At 42.0% G+C, this 23,618-nt stretch overlaps 1 protein-coding gene across 1 annotated transcript; it reads left to right on the plus strand.

Moving 5' to 3' along the window:
- Positions 1 to 228: 228 nt before the first annotated feature.
- On the plus strand, positions 229 to 11,014 carry LOC136441764 (protein phosphatase 1D-like). The gene is made up of 4 exons (XM_066438235.1): positions 229 to 626; positions 2,704 to 2,855; positions 5,028 to 5,417; positions 7,430 to 11,014. Exons 1-4 carry the CDS (start codon positions 320 to 322, stop codon positions 8,387 to 8,389), a joined length of 1,809 nt encoding a protein of 602 aa, XP_066294332.1. The 5' UTR covers positions 229 to 319; the 3' UTR covers positions 8,390 to 11,014.
- The last annotated feature ends 12,604 nt before the right edge of the window (positions 11,015 to 23,618 follow it).

Below are 23,618 nucleotides of genomic sequence, written 5' to 3' on the forward strand. Positions count from 1 at the left end.
CTTAGTAAAAAAAATCATATCATTAATGGCATGGTGTACGGATAGCATTAATAAATTGACTTAAATGTTATCATTGAACACCTAGTTCGGGCGATACCAATACTAAAATCTATACCAATTAGAATTGACATTTCAGCCAATTTAGGTCCACATCAGCCAATCACGGAAAATATAACGGAAATGTTTTGGGTTTAAAATTATTGACCAATCAGCGCTCATGTTCTGAGCTTGCCCAGACCTGCCCTTTACGTCACAGGCTGACGAAAAAATCACTGGGGAAGGGTATTTTTTTCAGTGATCGTCCTAGAGACCGGTACAAATGGCTCCAAGTTCGGCAGGAAAGGGTGTCCTTAGCCTTCGGGTTACGGCAGAAGCTAATCAAGGGGGCCGAAAGTATATGGAGGACTTGATCTGCATCAATTTTGAACGCGAGCAAGGCTACGAGATGGCTTTCTTCGCTGTGTTCGACGGACACGGAGGGAAAGATGCCGCCCAATTTGCCCGCGAAAATTTGTACGATTTCATCAAGAAACAACCAGGATTTTTCTCCAGAGACAACGACAAGGTCTGCCGGGCGATCAGACAGGGGTTCCTGGAGACTCACAAGGCCATGTGGAAGAAGATCGGTAAGGAAACTTCCACTGTTGGTCCCGATTTCGAAATTTTATATTGGGCGGGAAAAACCGACTACTCGGTCAGCCGGTTTACAAAGCAAAACAATATACTTGTCTGTACTTTAGACTGAGGGGTCAACCCTTTTGTACCCTCGCCATAAATCATTTTGGTAATTTTCCTACAAGCCATCGACCAGATTATGAGAGTATTGCCACGAAAATACCGCATAGAAAACCATGACTATTTGTGTTGTTCTTTGGAATCGCTCTGTGTAGTAAATTCTGCCCCCCTCCCCCATCTGGAGTGATGATAGCTCACATATGTGTGACCTTGGCCCCCAGTGTTTCTACGTGTACGATATCGATCTATAAACCGTTAGCTGTACCACGGCACACGTTAGGCTTTCCTAAAATATCCTCGCCCGACATCCACTTGCTGACGTGCGAGTTGATGTGAAGATTTATCGCTTGTTAATGGGTCACGACCGATTTGCGGCAAGGCTTGTGTGCCGCGCACCCCTCGGCCTTGTCCCATGGGATCGCCCACTGCTACTGGAATTTACTACAAGGGAAACAAATATTTAAAGTTTCATGTTCCAACTTGTTTTATTTATTTTAGTCCAATGTCGGATGATTTTACAGTTGTATTGTCCCCCAGCTGACACACTGCAGTGATCAATAATTTCATTGTGTTCAAAACCGTTTCTTTGTTGTTGATTAATATTTCATAAGCACTTACCATAAGCTGAACATAGATTCAAACAAAGGAACTGCATACCATTATCTTTTCTAAAAATTGTTTTGTTGTGTCTGTGAAGTGTGCCATTTTTCTTATTAATATTATGTCATCATGTGACATGTTCATAATTTTGTACCTGTGAAAAGATAAAGAAGCATAGCAAGGTGTGTTTTTTCCCAGTTATCCCAAAAAGCGTCTAAACAATTAAAAAAAGGTGATATTCCAGAAGTGCTGATCTTAAAATAGCCATTCCAAGATATGTCCATCTGTTAAAGCTGTCTGAAATGAAGAAAAAGAACAGCTGTTTTTCCCTCAATCACACAGTGCCCCCCCCCCCACCTCTGCATATACAAAGAAAGGCATGTCATGACAGATAGCTTTCAGTTTGTCATATCAATACGTGTGTAGAGGAAGTTGTCAAGGTTGTAATTTTAAAGGTTCCAAATAGGGGTGGGTACTGGTTCGCTGGACCTGATTCGGACCAGTATAACATCCAAGAACCGAGTCCAAAAAACCTGAAAGCCAAAAACCTGAGTCCAGAAAAAACAGAACAAAGTACTAATATATTTTTCTGTTTTGTTTGATGAAAAGTGTTTGAGTCTCCCCTGTGACAAAAATGTATTTGAAGTAAGTGCAACATTCAAATACAGAGTATCAAAAACTGGTTTGTCTTGAAAGTCAGACTGTCTTCTAACCAAGAAACTTTTAGTTATGCATGTCAGTCTTAATTCTCTATGCTTGATATTGGTTAAACCGTTTAATAAAACAAAACATTGGACCTGAACCTAAATCTCTGGTCCTAAACCTGGACTTGGAGTCAGACCTTATCAAGCCGAACCGGTATCCACCCCTAGTTCCAAACTTGCCATTGAAATGCCTAATTACACCAATTCCCATACACCTTTGTTGCCCTAGTGTCCCTGATGAGAAATACCTTGCCCTTAATTTTGAGCTTAATTGGGAACAGTTTGAGTTTCACTGTAAACATCAGTAAATTAGTGCTTTTTCAGGCATGATGCTAACCTTTCATGGCTTGGTGATGTCACCTCGTCAGAGTAGTGATAGGGAAAAACAGTGTTATACTGAAGGTGGTGACAGCCTATGGTACAGCTGTTCCTAGTGCGGACAGACTCAACACACTCTGGACCATGTCTAACTGCAGATTTAAACAGGGTCTTTCTGTCCTTGAGTTTGTCCCAGCAAAGATGCTCTTATATATATATAAAGGTGTCAACTTCTTGTCGTGACAGGATTCAGATTTAATGTACAATACCTGACCAGTATCTTAACTGTTTCATTGCTAACTCGTGAATTTGTTATAGTATAATTTTTTGTATATTTTCTATGTAGGTTCTTGGCCCAAGACAGTGACTGGTCTGCCGAGTACCGCCGGTACCACAGCAGCAGTGGTCCTGATCAGGGGCTGTACCATGTTTGTGGCTCACGTGGGGGACTCAGGTATCATGATGGGACGACATGACCTGTACTACGACAGAGTCCGGGTGGGTACTTTAGCATTGATCTGTTTTCGCAGGTTCATGTTAGCGTTTTCGGTTTTATCTTTGTTTTAAGTTTGGGGTAGAAATAGAGCTGTGTACCTAAACATATTTTAGGTACAGGTACAGGTACATGGGTTTAGGTACAGGTCCGGACCTGAACCTGTACCTAAACTACTTATTCAGAAAATGCTAGATTTTCAATAAGGACAAAAGCATGTTTGAACTGGTAAAAACATAATATTTGATTGTGCTAGGTATTATTTTTATGAAAACACGGATGAAAATTTGACTCCAGCCATGCAAATGTGTTTTCTGTGCTTTAGAGTGGCTTTAGGGCACTGCCACGGTAATTTCATATTAATTTTATCTGTCAAAAGGGCCATCCCCTGAGTCAGGTCCAGTACCGATACAGCAGGGTCAGGTATTTTGGAACTGTACCTAATTGATTGTACCCGGTACTGTATCAGTACAGTGTACCGGTTCACAGCTCTAGGTAGAAATGATACCTTAGTGAAGTACTGGTAGTAGCACAAGACACATATTCGCAGTGTCAACCGAGAAAATTAAACACCTGCAAATATGTCAAGATTTACATTATATCATATAATAATGATATAGTAACATTAGCAGTGTTATTTTTCATGACTGAATAATAAGAGATTAGTTAACAAGGCAATCAAGCTTTTTTTTGCCATCAGACTTGGATCAACTGTACTGGGATTTTTATAACAAATAGATAATTGACAAATAGGTCTGCATATTTGCCAAATTTAACTTCTGCATCTGATTCTGAAGAAATATGAGAAGTTCAATTGTTGGGTCACCTGCTCTACTTGGTTTGATAAAAACATCAATGATCAAGACAACACTGGCACGTTCATGTGGACAGTTATCAGTTTAACGAAATACTCTTCTCTGGAAACTGACAGATCACAGTGTAAAAAGGTAGAAAACGAGAAAAGCATTTTCTTCCCACGGCCTTGTCCTTTCTCTCAAGGTTTAGCTGTAGTTGATCCTACGGTGGCCATTTTTCATCTCTTTGTCCACACGAATAGGACCAGGGTACAGACCATTTGTCAACTTGTTCCTATTGTTGACCAACTGGCCCCACAGTTTTCTCAGGGACATTGTTCTGTTGACGAACTGGAACAAAGGGCCGTGTTTTGACCTCTGCTGTGTAAACAATAGGTGTTCTCTCACCAAGGTCGCAGAGGCAGAGCTCTTGTCTGTTTTTACGGAGTAGTCTTGAAATCTGTCTCATATTCACACTGTTGTGGCCATTGGATCTTTTAGAATTAGGTCTCCAAGAAACTTATGTTTGGCATTCTTGACTTGGTGCAGTGCCCACACCTGGCAGCTTGTATTCATTTGGGATGTGTACAAACTAGGGGTGGGTACCGGTACCGTGTACCGGTACAAAACCGGTATTTGTTAATGGACCGGTCCAAAAAAAACGGTCTGTAAAAAATCAGTGGACCGGCCTATGGACCGATTAGAAAATTCATAGTACCAGGCTACTTGCAGGCGGCAACATAACTGGTCTAAGAAAATACAAAACAGCAGATTTAACGAGTCATTTTCGAAGATGTTAGCTGTGAATCATATAGAAACACTTAAAGGATGAGTAAACAGACGGCGAGGAGAGTATAGTTATAATTTTGAGACAAAGTGCAAACCTAAGAAATTATATCGTTCCAGACATGACGTTTGGAGACTTTTACGTGTGTCTCGCTCTGCAAAATATGATGTACTGCGACACTACTATAATCAGGTACAGGTACAGGTCCGGACCTGGACCTGACCCTCTGGACCTGGACCTGGACCGGACCTGAATTTTATGTACCGGTACCCACCCCTAGTACAAACTGTAAACAGATCAGACAGCCTTGTTGCACTCTGCCTAAGCTTGACAATATCAAGCTAAAACAAAGCGGGTAAATTTGCTTAAAATAGTGTTAAGAAACATTCATGTACTTTGATAGTTATATTCATTATTTTTTGTGAATTTAAAGATTGTGATGATTGTTTTTTTTAGAACTAATGGTACATGCCATAGTCTATGTTTTGATAGTGTTTTGAAATATTGCTGTCAATCTGTACTTTCACCTTTTCCCTTCCTAACTGAATAAGCCAAGAGCAACATGCTAAACTGGTAGCATTTCTGTTTTTCTCAAGGCTGTACCGCTAACTCACGACCACAAACCAGAGTTGCCCAGCGAGCGAGAACGAATCGAGAGTCTTGGCGGTAAAGTCATGAACAAGTCTGGCGTCAACAGGGTGGTATGGCACCGCCCGAAGCTCTCGCACACCGGGCCCATCCGCCGCAGCACGCAGATCGACTGTATCCCGTTCCTCGCCGTCGCACGCTCCCTCGGGGACCTCTGGAGCTACGACTACGGCTCGGGGAAGTACATGGTCTCGCCGGAGCCGGACATCAGTGTACACACGGTGGATCCGAGATGCGATCGGTTCATCGTGCTCGCAAGCGACGGCTTATGGAATATGATGTCAATGCAAGATGTCTGCAACTATGTGCAGGAGTGCGAGGCTCGGAAACACGAAGAAGTGAGTACTTAAGCATGAAAGCTCATATGTGTTGGTACATTCCATGATAAAGTTTGATACTTTACTTCAACTTAGTAATTGAATCACTCCTGAAGAAGGTCACGTAAGAGCGACTGAAAATTAGAGGTGAGCTACATTAGTTGTGTTTAAGTTAAGTATCAAACTTCATCAAAGTAAGGTCACGTAAGAGGGACTGAAAATTCGAGGTGAGCTACATTAGTTGTGTTTAAGTTAAGTATCAAACTTCATCAAAGTGAGTACATGTACTTTTGTATCCTATTGCAGTGCTTGAAATACTAGTAGTGTGTGCATGTGCACCACCAAAACTTAGAGCTGTGCACCTGATTGTTGACTGTGGGTGCAACTAGATATTTTTGGACAAAAGAAACAAAATCTAAAAAATTGACATCTCTGAATGGCTTCCCTCCTGAGATAACAAACCAACACAAAAACAAATAGACCTACTTAGCAATCCTATTATTTCCTGCTTGTTGGTTAATATTAGCTATTGATTAAAACCTATGTTTGTTGTTAAAGTTTGCAGTGCCTTATTACCTTCGTCGACGAAATGGTTTCGTCGACAAGGTTATTCGATGGTGCTTGTCTGTGTGTCTGTTAGTGAACAGAATAAGTCGAGAACGCCTGGATGGTTTGTTGTCGTAGTTGGTGTGTCGGTGTGTATGTGGGAAATCTCAAGATGATTAGATTTTGGGCGAAGTGTTTTGCATAATTAACGAGAAAAGTGTAAAAATGTGTTACATTGTATGCTGAAGTATGTGTACGTGTGGGCTCTGTTTTTCCAAGGCGTCATGCATAGGGCAAGGAGGTCCTGAGGGGTCATGTTGAGGGCAGGAAACGTCAGTTACACAAATTGGCTGTGAGCCAGCTGTAGGCATAATGGTAAGGTAGTCTCCAAGCAGACCTATGGGTTGGCTATAGCAGGGGCAGGTTTTGCTTCAGACTGTGAAAGGGAATTACTCAAGAAGGGCTTGGTGGGTGGTCATAAATTTCTGTAAGTACATAGCTTGAGTGCTGATGTACATGATTAGATACTTATTATGCAAATCAGTATCTAATTTGCATAATTAATGAGGAAAGTTTATACATCCATCAATTTCCATGATAGGACTCTTAAACATGTGACATATGTAACTGAGGAAGAGAGAAATATTAATAGATATCAGCTTTGCAAATGAGAACCTCATTGACATAATTAATGAGAAAAACTATAACTCGAGATGGTCTTGATGGATGGTCATGATTTTTGGTATGTAGATAGCTTTCGTGATGCTTTGTATGATTGGATGATAATTATGCAAATCAAATTCTAACTCGCATAATTAATGAGGCAATTTTAAAAATCTGCTGTGTTCCATGATATGACTATTCAAATATGTGACATTTGTAACTAAGGAAGAGAGGAATGTTGATAGATAGGAAATATGCAAATGTGGGCCTAATTAGCATAATTAACGAGAAACTACTATAATTCCATACTAGTAAATGACGGCAATTTCATAATTGTGGCATTAGGAAGTTGTGTGAATGTGAACACCATTGAATCAAATTATGCTAATAAGGAGGGAGCTTATTTGCATAATTGATGATAAATGTTAGCATAACCTTCTTTGTTAAGCTCATAGTCATAACAAGGAGGTTTGGACAACTTATGTTATTTGGGTGAAGAGGGTCAACTGGTATGATTGATGATTGATGAAAAACACTCCTAATACGTCAGTCATAAAGGTCAAAATCATTTGACGAAGGTATGAGGTCGTAGAACTCTTGTTTTCTGTATGTTTGTTGCTGGACCTACCGTAGCTTGGTAAACATTTGAGAACTTGATAGTCAACTGCAATTCTTAGATTCAGCAACAGTTTTAGATCAAAGTGTGAAAGAGGAAGTCATAAGATTGAAACAACATTTCAACATGCAGTATATTAATTGAGGTGATACAAATGTATTCATATTATACAAGATGAAAAAAAGTAAGTGTCGTTTTCTCTCCTCAGGTCGGCGGTCATGTGTCCCACAAACTGGTCCACAAGGCGCTGTCAAGATGGCGAGCGCGAATGCTGCGTGCCGACAACACCACGGCCATCACCATCTTCATTGACTCCCCGGGCGGTCCCAAACCGGATGACAAGATCATCATTCCTTCCAAGAAACCGTGGAAGTGTCTGGCAGAGCATCCCGAACCTTCCACATCCACACCTCAGCAGCTACAGAAAGAGCAGGCGAAGAGCAAGAAATTCAGGCCCCGTAGCTTAACACCCACGAAATATCGACAAAACTCCTTGTGTGAGCCAGCTGCAAACAAGGGACCCAAGTTGAACTCTGACTTTCCCCATGGACCTTCCACGTCTGCACCTCCACAGCAACGGGACAGCGAGAAAAGGCAAGCAAAGAGCAAGAAAGACAGGCCGCGTAGCTTAACACCCACCCTACTTCGGCAAAACGCCGTGTGTGAGCCAACCTCAAACAAGGGACACATGTTGAACTCTGACCCTCCCCGCGATGACACAGCAAACCAACAACAAGGCTCCGACACATCAGCAAACACCAATCACATTCCAGATAACAAACCAAGTTCAGAAGCACGGACCAATCAGGACAATGATAAGATAGGTGATAAGAAACCAGACCCAACAGCAAAGGAAGATAGTCCATCCAAGGACAATGTTGAAAACGACATCACGAAAGCCGCATGCTCCCGACCTGGAGGCCCTCTCAACAGGAAAAGGGCTCACGCTGAAGGCAGTCTAGCCGTCGGAGAAACCGGTTCTCCAGCTAAGAAATTGAAAGGTGGTATGGTCGGGGAGACGAAAATGGGGCGTAGTTTGAGATCGCGAGATTTCTCTTTCCACGGTAGACCTGTGAAGGGTAGGCAAGCTAAGAATAGCCCACTGAAAGGAACGAAGAAAACTCCTCTGAAGTCTTCGCAAAGAAAGCTAACACCAAGGAAAACCTAGAAATATGCCACAATAACAACTACTGCTATGCAGGCTATCGAAAGTTGTGTTAGGTCACAACTTCTTCCAACCTTAAGGAGTCACACCTTCTTTTGTACTAGACTAACTGGGACATATCAAATTTTGGTATCAAAAAGAGTCAGAGTCAAATGAAATTTTTAAAGATATTTGTAAGATAGAATTTCTGAAACAGAGAGGTTTTGGATAGCATGAAGTATTAGATTCATGTAGTGATAGTAATATCTTCTATTTTATTGTGAGTGAACACTGAATTTTTTAATTTTATTTCTAAGTCCTAGCTGTAGAAGAGAATTTAACTTTTTACATTACCAAAACTTTTACCTACTAGGATCATTTGATGACAGTCAAAGAAGATCAACTTTTCATCTCTCTCAGGTTCAAATGCCCAGAAGCATTTTTGCATGATGGTGAAGTTTGCCTGTTTGTGTACAAATGTTAGATATTACTGCTGCAATTAACGTAGACAGCATGGGATGTTATAAGTGTAGATGAAATAATAGCTAAGGTTTGGCTTGTAAAATATTACTGTATAAATTGTCCCGGGGAAGGTTTTGGTTGATAACTGATAACATGACGAGGGAAAACATTTGTATCCTTTGTTTGTTTTTTTTACATAAAAGATTAACCAAAAATCTATAGTTGTATAGAATGTTTGATATCTCAAACAATTTCAAATCCCCTTTGTAGCTAAGTGTTGGTAGAAAGGGTTACAAAAAGATTCACCATCAACAGGTAAACAGAATACTATCTAACTGTGTCCATGAGCGTATCATTGGTTGTTGATGCCTTTTTTTCCCAATGGCTAATATTTGAACAGTCCAATCATTTGATAAAAACCAACAGAATGTGGGTGGTTTGTATAAGATGGCACTGGAATTTACAACGCCGGTTCTTTATTCATTGACCAGACACAGTTTTTTTAAATTATATTTTTTCCTTTGGAACTGGAATTCAATCTTTTGAAGAAGAAAAAAGGTTAATAACAGCTTGTCCACAGCACAAATGAAGCTCGTCCCATATGAATCATAACAGGAACAGGTAAAATGAGTGAAACCTTGTTTTTTTTCCCCTGGCAAGAGATATATCTTGGATGTAGTTCACTTCAAGCTGTAACCAATTTGACTTGCCAACTGCGGCGTACAACAGAACATGTAGAAATTCCTGTACAAACTGGGGTAAAAATCTGTGTTTTGAAAGCTTGAAGTGTTTGATGAATGTTAATGTTAAAAGTAGTAAGTTATAGGAAGTAGTGAGTGTGTTTTGATAGAATTGAAAACTGCAACCCAAACTACATGCATTAAAAACCTTGAAAACATCACAAAAAATGTACCTTCTCAGGACACTTTTGATATCATAAATGAAACAGATTAATTTTGTTGATAACTGATGTGGGAATGTACAGTATTTGGGGCAAGGTAAATGAAATATCACATTTAGTTAACAATTTTTCACTAACTAAACTACCTTTTGGTAAAAAATACTTATTGCATAAGTTACTTGTACTTTGCTGTACCAGCGTACAATACATGTGCATTTTTCGAGAAGCTTTAAAGAATCTGTAACATAATTGTTGCGTAAACCTTATTTTATCTGCTGCAAGCTGATGAATTTGTGAATCCTCCTTTGTGAATTTGTTTGAAATTTGCCTCAAGTTGAATGCGGCCAACTCTTGTATGTTACTGTGAACGTAGTTAGTATTACATGTGTGTGTTGACGTCATGCTTTCTGTATTTGCACAAATCATATCTGCAAGAGTACCTGATTTTTTTAACAATTAACGATGGTGATGGCAACCAATAGCTTTATTCATGTCTAGCATTACATGTGAATCTTATGTCACCCAGATTTCTTGACAAGGACAACTTGACAAGGTCCTAGTGTTTGGCCATGAAGAAAAGGAACTGGTTAAACACATTGTGGGAATGTATATTCCACTCTAGTTGACCCTCTCCCAACTATATGTTCATCCATGTTCAAATTTGTGTTTGGGATGTCATTAGCCTGACTGAAACGCGCTCCTAGCGGTCGGCCCGACGGTTACTGCCCCCTAACACCGGTGAGAGATTGTGTAAACACAGGCTTTCGAAACACAACCATTTGAATTTCATTGACAAAATGTGATAAAATAATCTTGTGCTTTTACTGCTACTGTGGTTTTCTAGAAAGTTAGAAATCTCCTTATTGACACAGCAGTCCTATTAACAAACAGCAAACAATACATTTGTAGTGATAAACATTTGATACACAAACTTAAAAATTTATTGGCAACCTTTTCCAAAATACTGAACCATCTGAATACAGCTTGAAATTGCTTTGGTGCTACTGCAAATTATCATCTTTTTATGTACATGTATATATTTCCTCCGTCAGAAATGTAACATTAACAATATAAAGCACCCTGTATTGTCTTTGCTATTTATACGTAACACTTTTAATATCAGGCCTTATGGTTGGAATATGTTAAATTGGGAGCATTGTGGACTTAAATAACATTATAGAGTACAGTGCGGTAGATTTTGGAAGTTTTTCACATTCGTATTGTAAATCAGACCAAGTTGTGAGTAGACAAAGGTTTTGCGTGATGGATTAAATGTGTACAATTGACCTGTTTTGTCTTCTCATAGTGTTTCAAGGTGAACCCGTATTCTACAGCAACAATTCCCCACCTGTACATTGGTACAGAATTAACAGAGGGCAAAAACTCATAGGGCACCATAAGAATGAAAACACTTTACTCCTTTTTAATAGCCACAGCAAGTTGCAGTTACATGTATTATATATTTATACATATATGTTAAGTTAACCTGTAACTTCGGACTGGCCACCTTGGAGTGACCGTGGGTCTTGTTACTTGGTGACCATTGAGTAACTAACAAACAAACAAAAATGCTGCTCCGCCGTCTGGATCAAATTCCTAGGGTCGGACCCAGCTCTAGCATGTTATAAGGGCATTCGTTATTTCGGATGGTGACGTAAAGCTGAAGGTCCCCTGTATGTGGCGTAAGCGTCAAACCACTGGATATAAAAGACCCCAATAAACTTATTGAAAAGCGTAGTGATCCGGTGTGCTTGGCCAAAAAACGCGAGCCGTAGCGAAGCCGCATTATTTGCAGGAGCTACTTGCATGACTGCTTTACCCTCATGACACCGTGCAATACTGTCCTCTGGCGGTTTAGTAATAAAGTGCAGTATATTTTCACCAGTTACCCAACTTGTCCCCGCGACTTGATACAGAAAGGTTTATTGCAGGATTAGGTTTGAAATCATAATTGCTTAGACAGACGTATCCACAACTAGATGCAAATCATGCAAATAACGACTTGATTTGCACAATTGATGAGTAAACTCTATAATTCCTGTGCTTTCCATAACATAACTTTGATACATGTGACATGTAGATTATGGTAGGTGGAACATTAACCAATCATGCTAATAGGGGTTTAATTTGCGTAATGAATGCGAAATCGCCATAATTGTGGTAAATAAGAGAAATTTCATACTTGTGACATGCATATGTCTATGTCACTTCCTCAATTTTTCTGGATATTGTTTGATTTATATCTCAAGCACACACTTGTTCTTTAGGCAATAGAAAAAATTAAAGCATGATATCTATGCCATCCACGGTCCACCAGTATATAATGGAAATTAGCCAAGAGGTCCCTCTTGTGCAGCCTTTACCTGACCGCAGCACTAATCAATGCAAGGACGAAATATTTAAATGACGTACACGTGCGACCAATCGCCAAAACTTTTCTACCTAATCCTGTAATGAACCGACTTTCATCTCATTTTTGTATCAGGTGGAATAGTGTATAGATAAATCGGAATTTATATTCCACCTAAACGCACCCATTTGGGCCTCAATTATTCTTTTATGCCGGACACTTTTTGAGTGCACGCTCGGAGTAATACAGAAACGAGACCATAAAGTGACCGCTACTATTCAGCTTTGTGCTTCATCATCGTTTTAGTGCACTAGTGGTGCTGAAAAAAATTTCAACCCAGCAGAATCTACAGCAACCGACACATGAATTTCTCAAACGGTGAATCCTTTGAATTCATGACCAACGCGTCCGCTCCGGTGTTCTCTTCGTTGACATCGCCTGCGGAGCCGGCCGTCGTTATCGCCGTAGCCGTGCTGTTCGCCGTCGGGATCCTTATCGTCATTGTAACAACGACCAGACTTCAGACAGCCCCCTACGTCGTCTAGTCGACTGTTCGTCTGTATACTGTATTCTGAGGTTTCCTTGTCGGACTTGCTCCTAGGCTTGACGTTCATGGTGGCGCCTGACGTAGTCATCCTTAATACCTCCATGGAGCTAAGTCTTTCTGCCCTCACAGGTAACATCTTCTTCTCTAATGATACTACGATCTGTTGTACCTTCTAGCCATAACTGATGGTGTTCAGTTCACTTCACTCTTTCAGCTCTTAGCTCTCCAAATTAACTTTCTGATTAAAAATGACCATTTTTATACGGCTTGTGTTGTCTATATTTACCTTGTTTCTATATTTGTCTATATCACCAATTTTGCTTTAATCCAACTCTGTTATCTCTAGATTTATCATTGTTATCAAATTTGGACTTCAGAGGGTTTTTTTCCATTGCGCTGCAAGCAAAAATGTATAGACCTTTCTTTGTATTCAGATATTGCCGCGTGAACTGTGAAGACATCCACAAATCACTTACAGTGTTTTGATATCGTTGTCATTAGGTCGAGTGTGAATCCAGACTGGCATTATGCTCTGATAAACGATGAGCGTGGCATCACTCGCAAGAAGACCGGGATCCGATCCTTCAGACTTTCTCATGTCAGCTTTGGCTGCACGCTTTTTCGTATTTTGTCTGTATACATACATGTTGTGAGTGTAGTCTAAAGCCCCTATCTCACTAGACCCACGGCACATTGGCGGTCTTACTGCGTCCTAAATTTCATGCCCGTAGCCAGGGGGGGGGGGGGTTGTTGGGGGGTCCGGAAGAACCCCCGACAAGCTTGAAGGTCCACTTTCACAGGCTTGAAGGTCCACTTTTTAATGTTCAAGATTTTTTTTCACGGCGGACTTATTTGTATCACCAGCAAGGCCACAGAGGCTAAAATCCTAGAAAAAACTTTGTCTCTGATTTTTCCTCTGAAATTCTCTCAAAAACACAGGAAATGCCCTTTCAGTAGGTCCAATTCTTAGAATTTGAAACGCTCGAGGGTCCACTTTTTAACGTCCAAGGTTGTTTTTTTTTCAAGACGAACTTATTTGTATCACCAGCGGAGCTGGAATCCTAGAAAAACTGCTGACTTTGTCTCCGATTTTTCATCTGAAACCGTTTCAAAACACAAGAAATGGCCTTTCACCTCAGAAGGTTCAATTTTTTAAACTTCACACGCTCGAAGGTCCACTTTTTAACGTCCAAGGTTTTTTTCAAGGTGGACTCATTTGTATCACCAGCGGGGCTGGAATTCAAGAAAAACTGCTCACTTTGTCTCTGATTTTTCCTCTGAAATGCTCTCGATCAAATACACAGGAAATGCCCTTTCAGAAGGTTCAATTCTTAGAATTTGAAACGCTCGAGGGTCCACTTTTTAACGTCCAAGGTTGTTTTTTCTTATTGACAACCTTACGGACTTATTTGTATCACTGGAATCCTAGAAACACTGCTGACTTTGTCTCTGATTTTTCATCTGAAACCGTTTCAAAAACACAGGAAATGGCCTTTCAGCTCAGAAGGTTCAATTTTTTTAATTTCATACGCTCGAAGGTCCACTTTTTAACGTCCAAGTTCTTTTTTTTTCAAGGTGGACTTATTTGTATCACCAGCGGGGCTGGAATCCTAAATTTTTCCGGGGGGGGGCATACCTCCCTAGGAAGCTCGCGCCTGCGGCGCTCGTCTCGCGCCTACGGCGCTCGCTGGTCCCTCCAACATTAAAAAGACCCCCCCCCCCCAATCAAAATCCTGGCTACCGGCATGAATTGCAATTGGATTTGTGTTACTATTGACTTTATAATGAAAATATCATGCAAATAGTACAAGTATGACTAAGAAGATGGGGTAGGGATTTCCATAGCAGCCTTCGTAACCCCTGCTTCTCCTAATGGCTCAGTGAAGTCATGCTTGATGTTTCTGACCAAGGGTGAAGAAATGCTGCTACAGTAACAATTGAGCCACCTTTCTTCGTAAATCGATGGCAGCATCAGGCTCTGACGAATTGATTAAAAAAAGACAACAAAACACACAAATCGTAAAAAGATTTGTTTTCTTTTATCGACGAGATTCGTCGAGCGCGCTGTCAGTCGGTCCATTTAACCTCCTTGGTCGGTCGCAGCGAGGTCGCCAAAACAACGTGCCGCGGGTCCGGTGACAGTGTAATAGGAGTTTATTTTGCTCAGGTGTATTATGGACCAGTCATGGTTACGTCATTATTCCATATTGCTCTCCTTTGTGGTCCCTATAGTCTCAGAAACGTATGTTCTAGTTGTGCAACGTCAGACAAACAAATTGATTTAGGACCTCAGATTAGCCACCTAACCTAAAAGGAAAGACTAGCAACATTACGACTGTTATCGCCGACGTTTAGGCGGGAGGTATGCGACACAATGTTGTCAAAAACAATTGTCGAGAAATATTTCATTGTTTCATTTCCTACTAGAGCCAAAAGAAGTCTTAGATCTCACATGCTATCTCCTATCATATCTACATAGAGGCTTTTACATACTGGAGTATGGGAGCCAAATGATGATGCTTATGATCTTAATGTAGAGACAAAATTATTGAATAAAGAGAAATGTGTTCAACATTCCTGTCATTGTTATATGTGATATTCTCATGATATACATTCGTGCACCTGGCTAACTATGACAAAGAGCCAAAATGGTGATGACTATAATTTAGAGAGGAAAATACGAAAACACATTTCAGAGATTTTAAAAAGACTAGCGTAGCCGAGATGAGAGATACGCTGTCACTGACAGAGATGGGGTCCTCACGCACTGAGTTGCTTGGTTGGGGGTACTTTATTGTGACCAAATGTTATTAGACCCAGATGTGTTCTCCCCCAAATACGGAGGGAAATAATGGGGAGGGGAGGGGAGATCTCCGGAGGGGGGGAGGGTAATCGCTGGGGGCGTGCGAGACAGCGGGTCGCGTTCGGACGGGAGCACGTTGACAGGGTCTATGAGCGGCAGGGGGCTGGACGGGAGCAGGTGGGCCTGCATGGCGGATGGGCGGCAGTGCTGACGGAACAGGTGGGCAGAGGTGATGCCGGTGCGGGAAGCCGGCGATGCCAATGTGACGCGCGTCAGGTAGGCGTCGCCTGTCGCCGGTAGCCTGGTCCCAGTCTCTAGGGGTCGGCTTAGAAGTGTTTTACCGGGCCGAGTCGTTTCTGTCAGCCTGTCTACTTAGCTGCCATGTAGAATTTCGCAGCCTTTCTACTTTAACTGCTAGAGAGAGTTCCGCCGCCACCCTAGATGGCGACCTAATCTAATCCAAGGCCATAAACACACCCCGAGTGGACTAAGCTATCGGGGAGCCCCCGATGGTATGGTTTCCAGGCTTGTCGCCGGGCGCGTCGGCGGATAGTGTTGGCAGATGTCGGCGTGTACATGTAATGTACGGCTTCAGTCTGTTGTGGTGCACCTTAAGGACTCACTTATTGGAAAGGATTGCGATTTTTGCCTGACTGATAAGACATTATCAGTTCCTAATGTTGTAGTTAGAAATGACCAAAACTAACAGACACGAACCATAGACCAGTTTTCATTTGTATGTATTTTGTACCATGTGTAGATTCATGAGAACTTTGTGCACCCGTGCCATACAATGTCAGCATACTCTAGTAAAGAACGTATAAAAGACGTATGTTTTTTCTAATACAAGGCGGGGTAATTTGAATTTCTCATAGCTTGGCATTTCGAAATAGCGTAATTTAGGACAAATCCATGCGACTGTTGACAAAAACATCTATCGAGATGCTACAAATTGATGCAGTTATCTTTTTATAGTGCTGATTACAGTCGATTTGTTGATTGATGTTTCGCAGTACATGTCTGCCTTGTTCCCTCAACAGGAGCTCTTCCATATCTAAATAGATACAATCGACAAAGACCTTCAAGTTTCTTCAACCATGCAATAAAAGATATTACGGGATTGCTAAAGCTCTGTCCTTCGTAAATGAGCACCAGGCGACCTTTTATTAATTCATTGGTTCAGCATGTACATGCCAGGGTTGCCCAACTAGCCGGAGGCTATTACTAAGGGCGAACCCATGCGCGGTCATACGACTGTAGGTTATGAACCACTCACATCGGGAAGGCCCCCTACGCTTTTCGATAAGTGCGGTGGGTTCTTTAACGTGCTCGAAGTGTGGCTATCCTCAAACACGGGACCTCCAATTAACGTCCTATCAGAGGGACGTCCCTAACCGAAGCTAGGTACTCATTTACACCTGAGCAGCTGCAAATGAGTGAAGTGAGGAAAGTCGTGTAAAGTGCCTTTCCAAAGGACACAACATCGGGGCATATCGGTGGTTACACCAGTTCATCCTCCCCAGTCGTCAAGTCAGCTATAAATATGTGTGGCTACCTTCCAGTGTCCGCCTAGGGGCGGTATGGGAGGGCCTAGTGACAGCTGGCCTTTCTTTGACAGAGATTCAGGACAGCTAGAAAAGGGCATTGGTCAGAAACCCCTCCCAGACCCTTCTCAAAACCAGTGTTGTCAGTCACAGGGTGTGATGCCATTAATCAGACGCTTACTGACATCACAAAGCAGAGTAAAGTTGCCTTCTTACTGTATCAAAAATATCAAAGGAATAGCTTTTTGTGGACTAAGCTGTCTGGGCATTAAGTCAGTAAGCGTCTGATTAATGGCATCACACCCTGTGACTGACAACACTGGTTTTGAGAAGGGTCTGGGAGGGGTCTCTGATGAATGTTCTTTTCTAGCTATCCTGCATCTCTGTCAAAGAAAGGCCAGCTGTCACAAGGTTGCTGGCAAAAATAGTAGAAATTGGCCAAATATAGAGTTATAACATACCAGAAAAGGGAGCTGGCCGAAAATACAGTTTGCAACCCTACTTATGTTGCCAACAACCTATAATGGAGTTTGGTAGAGGCTAACTTCGAGGGTCAGACAGCTTGACAAGGAACTGATCATTGCTCCACACAGCTTTTGGTGTATCAAAACTACATCTTTAATGATAAACTGCCATTCATGGACAACATACAAAGAGCCAGGTCACAGCTGGTTACAAAGTACATCGCAATCAGTGTCAAAAATTCCTATTATTATTACAAAATTCACCAAAAAGAATACAATAAAAGGACGCAAGTACAATTTCATGACTCTAAAATTATATACAAGATGACGGTTGATGATGCTTTGTGTATGATATACGTACACCAAGGAAAATGTATTTCAAGAAAGTTCAGTTTAACAATGGTGAAAGTTGTTTTTGAAAAATGAACAACAAACAAGATTGGCAAAATAAAAAAAGATGTTGCCATGGCGACGGTGGTCTCTGTTAACGTTTTCGTTTTTAACCCACATGCAAATAAGGACCTCGCATAATTCAGCATAGATCATATCAGTCGATCACCTTCTCTACCAAAATAACACAAGTTCTCCAATGTATGAAAATCTTGTTTTCACAAAAAAAGATATCGTACCATTTCCTCATAAATTATGTAGATGAGGCCCTCTATGCAAGATTTGTGTCTAATAGTGGCCAGATTTACTTAACTTCCAAATGGTGCAAAAATGAAATCCCCATCATTTACCACTATGGATTTATAGTATTTTGTCATTAATTATGTAAATTAAGTATCAATTTGCATAATTGATATCTATCGGTATTTATCTCTTTCTCAGTTACATATGTCATGTGTTTGAGAGTCCTATAATAGAATGCAGCTGATTTATTAACTGTCCTCATTAATTATGCAAATCAGATATTGATTTGCATTATTGGCATATGATTATGTAAATCATCACTTTAGCTATCTACACACCAAAAATTATGATGATCCGTCATCCCCTTCTTGCGTTATTCTCTTTCAAAGTTTGAGTCAAAATCAGCTCCTGCAGTTCCAAAAAAGTCGCTAGGGGGTCCAAATCTACAGGACATTCTTTAACAAAGAGCTATCCACCACTTAAAAATCATGACTATAGCATGTTCAGAAGACGAGATTTGAAAAGTGAAAGTTCCCCTGAAGTACCATAGAAAGTCGCTAGGGGGCCTAAAATCCAATCAGTACAAGGTCTTCCACAGACCTACCCACCTACAAAATATGAAGACAATACATCCAGGCATTCTTGAGTTATCGTCCCATGGACTTTCACATTCCTGTACAATTCCTAGAATTCTTGCAATCTGCACACGATATAGTAAAAATTTGGCTCGCCCCTGAGGCGTCGCCAAAAACAAGCAGCCTACTGTGTACACACCATTTCAGGGGTAATTTCATACTTGGGTAATTTCATACTTGTGACATTTCTAAGTTACTTCCTCAATTTTTCTGGATGTTGTTTGCTTTATTATATCTCAAGCACACTTGTTCTATAGGCAATAGAAAACCATTATACCTTTGGCATCTTCTAGTATATAATTGCAATTAGTCACTATCCGCAAGAGGCCCATCTTGTGCGGTCAGCACCTGACCAGCGCAGCACTAATTAATATAAGGACAAAATATTTAAATGACGTACACGTGCGACCAATCGCCGGAACTTTCCTACCTAATCCTGTCTGTACGGTGATAAACCGGGTTTCATCTCATCTTTGTTTCAGCTGGAATAGCGTACATATAAATCGGAATTTATTATCCATCTAAACGCACCCTTTTGGGTCTTGATTATTCTTTTATGCCGGACACTTTTAGAGTGCACGCTCGGAGAAACGAGACCATAAAGTGACCGCCACCATTCAGGTCTGTGCTTCATCGTCGTTTTTAGTGCACTAGTGGAGCTGAAAAGAACTTTCAACCCAGCAGAATCTACAGCAGCCCACAAATGAATTTCTCAAACGAACCCTTTGAATTCATGACCAACGCGTCCGCTCCGGTGTTCTCTGTGGTGACATCGCCTGCGGAGCCGGCCGTCGTTATCGCCGTAGCCGTGCTGTTCGGCGTCATCGGGATCCTTATTGTCATTGTAGCAACGACCAGACTTCAGACATTCCCCTACTCACACGTCGTCTAGTCGACTGTTCGTCTGTATACAGTATTCTGAGGTTTCCTTGTCGGACTTGCTCCTAGGCTTGACGTTCAATGTGGCGCCTGCCGAGGCCTGGGACTATCGTAGTCATCCTTAATACCTCCATGGAGCTAAGTCTTTCTGCTCTCACAGGTAACATCTTCTTCTCTAATGATACTACGATCTGTTGTACCTTCTAGCCATAACTGATGGTGTTCAGTTCACTTCACTCTTTCAGCTCTTAGCTCTCCAAATTAACTTTCTGATTAAAAATGACCATTTTTATACGCCTTGTGTTGTCTATATTTACCTTGTTTCTATTGTTTGTTTGTTTGTTTATTGAGATCTCCATATTTGTCTATATTTCTTCTATATTTGTCTATATCACCAATTTTGCTTTAATCAAGCTCTGTTATCTCTAGATTTATCATTGTTATCAAATTTGGACTTCAGAGGGGTTTTTTCCATTGCGCTGCAAGCAAAAATGTATAGACCTTTCTTTGTATTCAGATATTGCTGTGTGAACCGTGAAGACATCCACAAATCACTTACAGTGTTGTGATATCGTTGTCATTAGGTCGAGTGTGAATCCAGACTGGCATTATGCTCTGATAAACGATGAGCGTGGCATCCCTCGCAAGAAGACCGGGATCCGATCCTTCAGACTTTCTCATGTCAGCTTTGGCTGCACGCTTTCGTAACCGAGCAGCCTTCGTAACCCCTGCTTCTCCTAATGGCTCAGTGAAGTCATGCTTGTCTCAAGCATTGATGTTTATGACCAAGAGTGAAGAAATGCTGCTACAGTAACAATTGAGCCACCTTTCTTCGTAAATCGATGGCAGCATCAGGCTCTGACGAATTGATTAAAAAAAGACAACAAAACACACAAATCGTAAAAAGATTTGTTTTCTTTTATCGACGAGATTCGTCGAGCGCGCTGTCAGTCGGTCCATTTAACCTCCTTGGTCGGTCGCAGCGAGGTCGCCAAAACAACGTGCCGCGGGTCCGGTGACAGTGTAATAGGAGTTTATTTCGCTCAGGTGTATTATGGACCAGTCATGGTTACGTCATTATTCCATATTGCTCTCCTTTGTGGTCCCTATAGTCTCAGAAACGTATGTTCTAGTTGAAGGGGTGCAACGTCAGGCAACCAAATTAATTTAGGACCTCAGATTAGCCACCTAACCTAAAAGGAAAGACTAGCAACATTACGACTGTTATCGCCGACGTTTAGGCGGGAGGTATGCGACACAATGTTGTCAAAAACAATTGTCGAGAAATATTTCATTGTTTCATTTCCTACTAGAGCCAAAAGAAGTCTTAGATCTCACATGCTATCTCCTATCATATCTACATAGAGGCTTTTACATACAGGAGTATGGGAGCCAAATAATGATGCTTATGATCTTAATGTAGAGACAAAACTATTGAATAAAGAGAAATGTGTTCAACATTCCTGTCATTGTCATATGTGATATTCTCATGATATACATTCATGCACCTGGCTAACTATGATAAAGAGCCAAAATGGTGATGGCTATAATTTAGAGAGGAAAATACGAAAACACATTTCAGAGATTTTAAAAAGACTAGCGTAGCCGAGATGAGAGATACGCTGTCACTGACAGAGATGGGGTCCTCACGCACTGAGTTGCTTAGTTGGAGGTATACTTTATTGTGACCAAATGTAAGTTATTAGACCCAGATGTGTTCTCCCCCAAATACGGAGGAAAATAAAGAATGGGGGGGGGGGGGGTCGGCAGAGATTTCATGGGGGGGGGGAGATCTCCGGAGGGGGGGAGGGTAATCGCTGGGGGCGTGCGAGACAGCGGGTCTCGTTCGGACGGGAGCACGTTGACAGGGTCTATGAGCGGCAGGGGCTGGACGGGAGCAGGTGGGCCTGCATGGCGGATGGGCGGCAGTGCTGACGGAACAGGTGGGCAGAGGTGATGTTACTGTTGACAAAATATCTATCAAGATGCTTCGAATTGGTGAAGTCATTTTTTTATTGTGTTGATTACAGTCAATATGTCGGTTGATGTTTCGCAGTACATGTCTGCCTTGTTCCCTCAACAGGTGCTCTTATATATCTAAATAGATACAATCGATAATGACCTTCAAGTTTCTTCAACCATGCAATAAAAGATATTACGGGATTGCTAAAGCTCTGTCCTTCGTAAATGAGCACCAGGCGACCTTTTATTAATTCATTGGTTCAGCATGTACATGCCAGGGTTGCCCAACTAGCCGGAGGCTATTACTAAGGGCGAACCCATGTGCGGTCATACGACTGTAGGTTATGAACCACTCACATCGGAAAGGACCCCTACGCTTTTCGATAGGTGCGGTGGGTTCTTAAACCTGCTAGAAGTGTGGCTATCCTCAAACACGGGACCTCCAATTAACGTCCTATCCGAGGGACGTCCCTAACCGAAGCTAGGTACTCATTTACACATGAGCAGCTGCACCTGAGTGAAGTAGCTTCTACCAGGCCCCCGTCCTATCGCTGGCAAAATAGTAGAAATCGGCCGAGGTACTCCGCTATACAGAGTAGTCCACTATACAGTGAAGCTCCATTGTCCATCGAAATGGAACTTTTCTGTATAGCGGACCTACCCTGTATAGAGGAGTACCTCGGCTGATTTCTACTATTTTCCCAGCGATAGGGCGGAAGCCTGGTAGAAGCTATGAGTGAAGTGAGGAAAGTCGTGTAAAGTGCCTTTCCCAAGGACACAACATCGGGGCATATCGGTGGTTACACCAGTTCATCCTCCCCAGTCGTCAAGTCAGCTATAAATATGTGTGGCTACCTTCCAGTGTCCGCCTAGGGGCGGTATGGGAGGGCCTAGTGACAGCTGGCCTCTAGTCTTTGACAGAGATTCAGGACAGCTAGAAAAGAACATTCATCAGAGACCCCTCCCAGACTCTTCTCAAAACCAGTGTTGTCGGTCACAGGGTGTGATGCCATTAATCAGACGCTTACTGACATCACAAAGCAGAATAAAGTTGCATTTTTAGGGACTGATCTATATTTACCGGGGGGAGGGGTGGTGCACCGGAGGGGAGGGCCATCGAGAAATTTTTGGGCCTGGGGGGGATGGCCATCGATTTTTTTTTTGAGCCGGGGGGAGGGCCATCGAAAAAAAAATGGATCAGGGGAGGGCCATCGAAAAAGTTTTGTAAAAAATCATTATACATGTACATGTACCGTCCAAAGTTCTGTTAATTTTGTATACTATGGTATACTTAACAGAAAATAGCGTCACGTAGCAATCTGCTATTGAGAACGCGCACGCATCCCTAAAAAAACTTTCCATATTCTACGGCTTGCGTGCGCCTGTCGGGATTTACGTAGAAACCGCCAGAGGGGCGTCCGGGCGTCAAATAACGGCGAAATCTCACTTTGGACGGCCTGGACCTGACACACATTTCGACACACATTTTGCCGAGGAGTCGGTAAAAAGATTAAGAAATATACACGGTTATTCTGTGTTTTCCACTAATTTACTAAAGCTGCCGGCGTGGTGGGAAAGATCCCACACTGGCACTTCTCGGCGTTGATGTGGAGGTATTAAACGTACCTTACTCAACAATGCTTTGCCTCTTAAAATGCGGGAAATAGAGCATTTAAGAGGGTTCAAAATGTCAAAATTTTCCTTGCGGCGCGAGATGGTCTGGCCTTTGGCCCTCCGAGGACTGCCCAGAGAAGTGATATCAGCCAAGCCGTACCGCACCAGCCAGGCATGCGTCATTACCGCGGTCCTAGGCTGACTGCGTCCAAAAAATTAAAAGGGAGGCTAAATTTCCGTCACCAGTGGGACTGGAATCCTAAAACAACAGCAGAAACTGAGAAAGCCTACGTATACGGTGTACTTCCAGTTACGCATTGTCCAGGGGCGGGGCAAGGCGGGGCGGGGCGCGGCACCATCAAAAACAATTCTAACTCACACCCTGTGTGTCACGCCCCCAAGTGGGAAAACAAAGTACCGACGGTCCTGCTACTCTCCAAGTAGAGGTTGAATGGGCAG

This window comes from Branchiostoma lanceolatum, chromosome 1 (genome assembly GCF_035083965.1).
Source record: "Branchiostoma lanceolatum isolate klBraLanc5 chromosome 1, klBraLanc5.hap2, whole genome shotgun sequence".
Classification (NCBI taxonomy): domain Eukaryota; kingdom Metazoa; phylum Chordata; class Leptocardii; order Amphioxiformes; family Branchiostomatidae; genus Branchiostoma; species Branchiostoma lanceolatum.

What these genes read in the sequence shown, in the direction of transcription:
- LOC136441764 (XM_066438235.1), top strand. Translation starts at nt 320, where the DNA reads ATGGCTCCAAGTTCGGCAGGAAAGGGTGTCCTTAGCCTTCGGGTTACG. An exon ending in GGCCATGTGGAAGAAGATCG is followed by an intron (nt 627 to 2,703) that starts GTAAGGAAACTT and finishes TTTTCTATGTAG; the next exon opens with GTTCTTGGCCCAAGACAGTG. An exon ending in AGGCTCGGAAACACGAAGAA is followed by an intron (nt 5,418 to 7,429) that starts GTGAGTACTTAA and finishes TTCTCTCCTCAG; the next exon opens with GTCGGCGGTCATGTGTCCCA.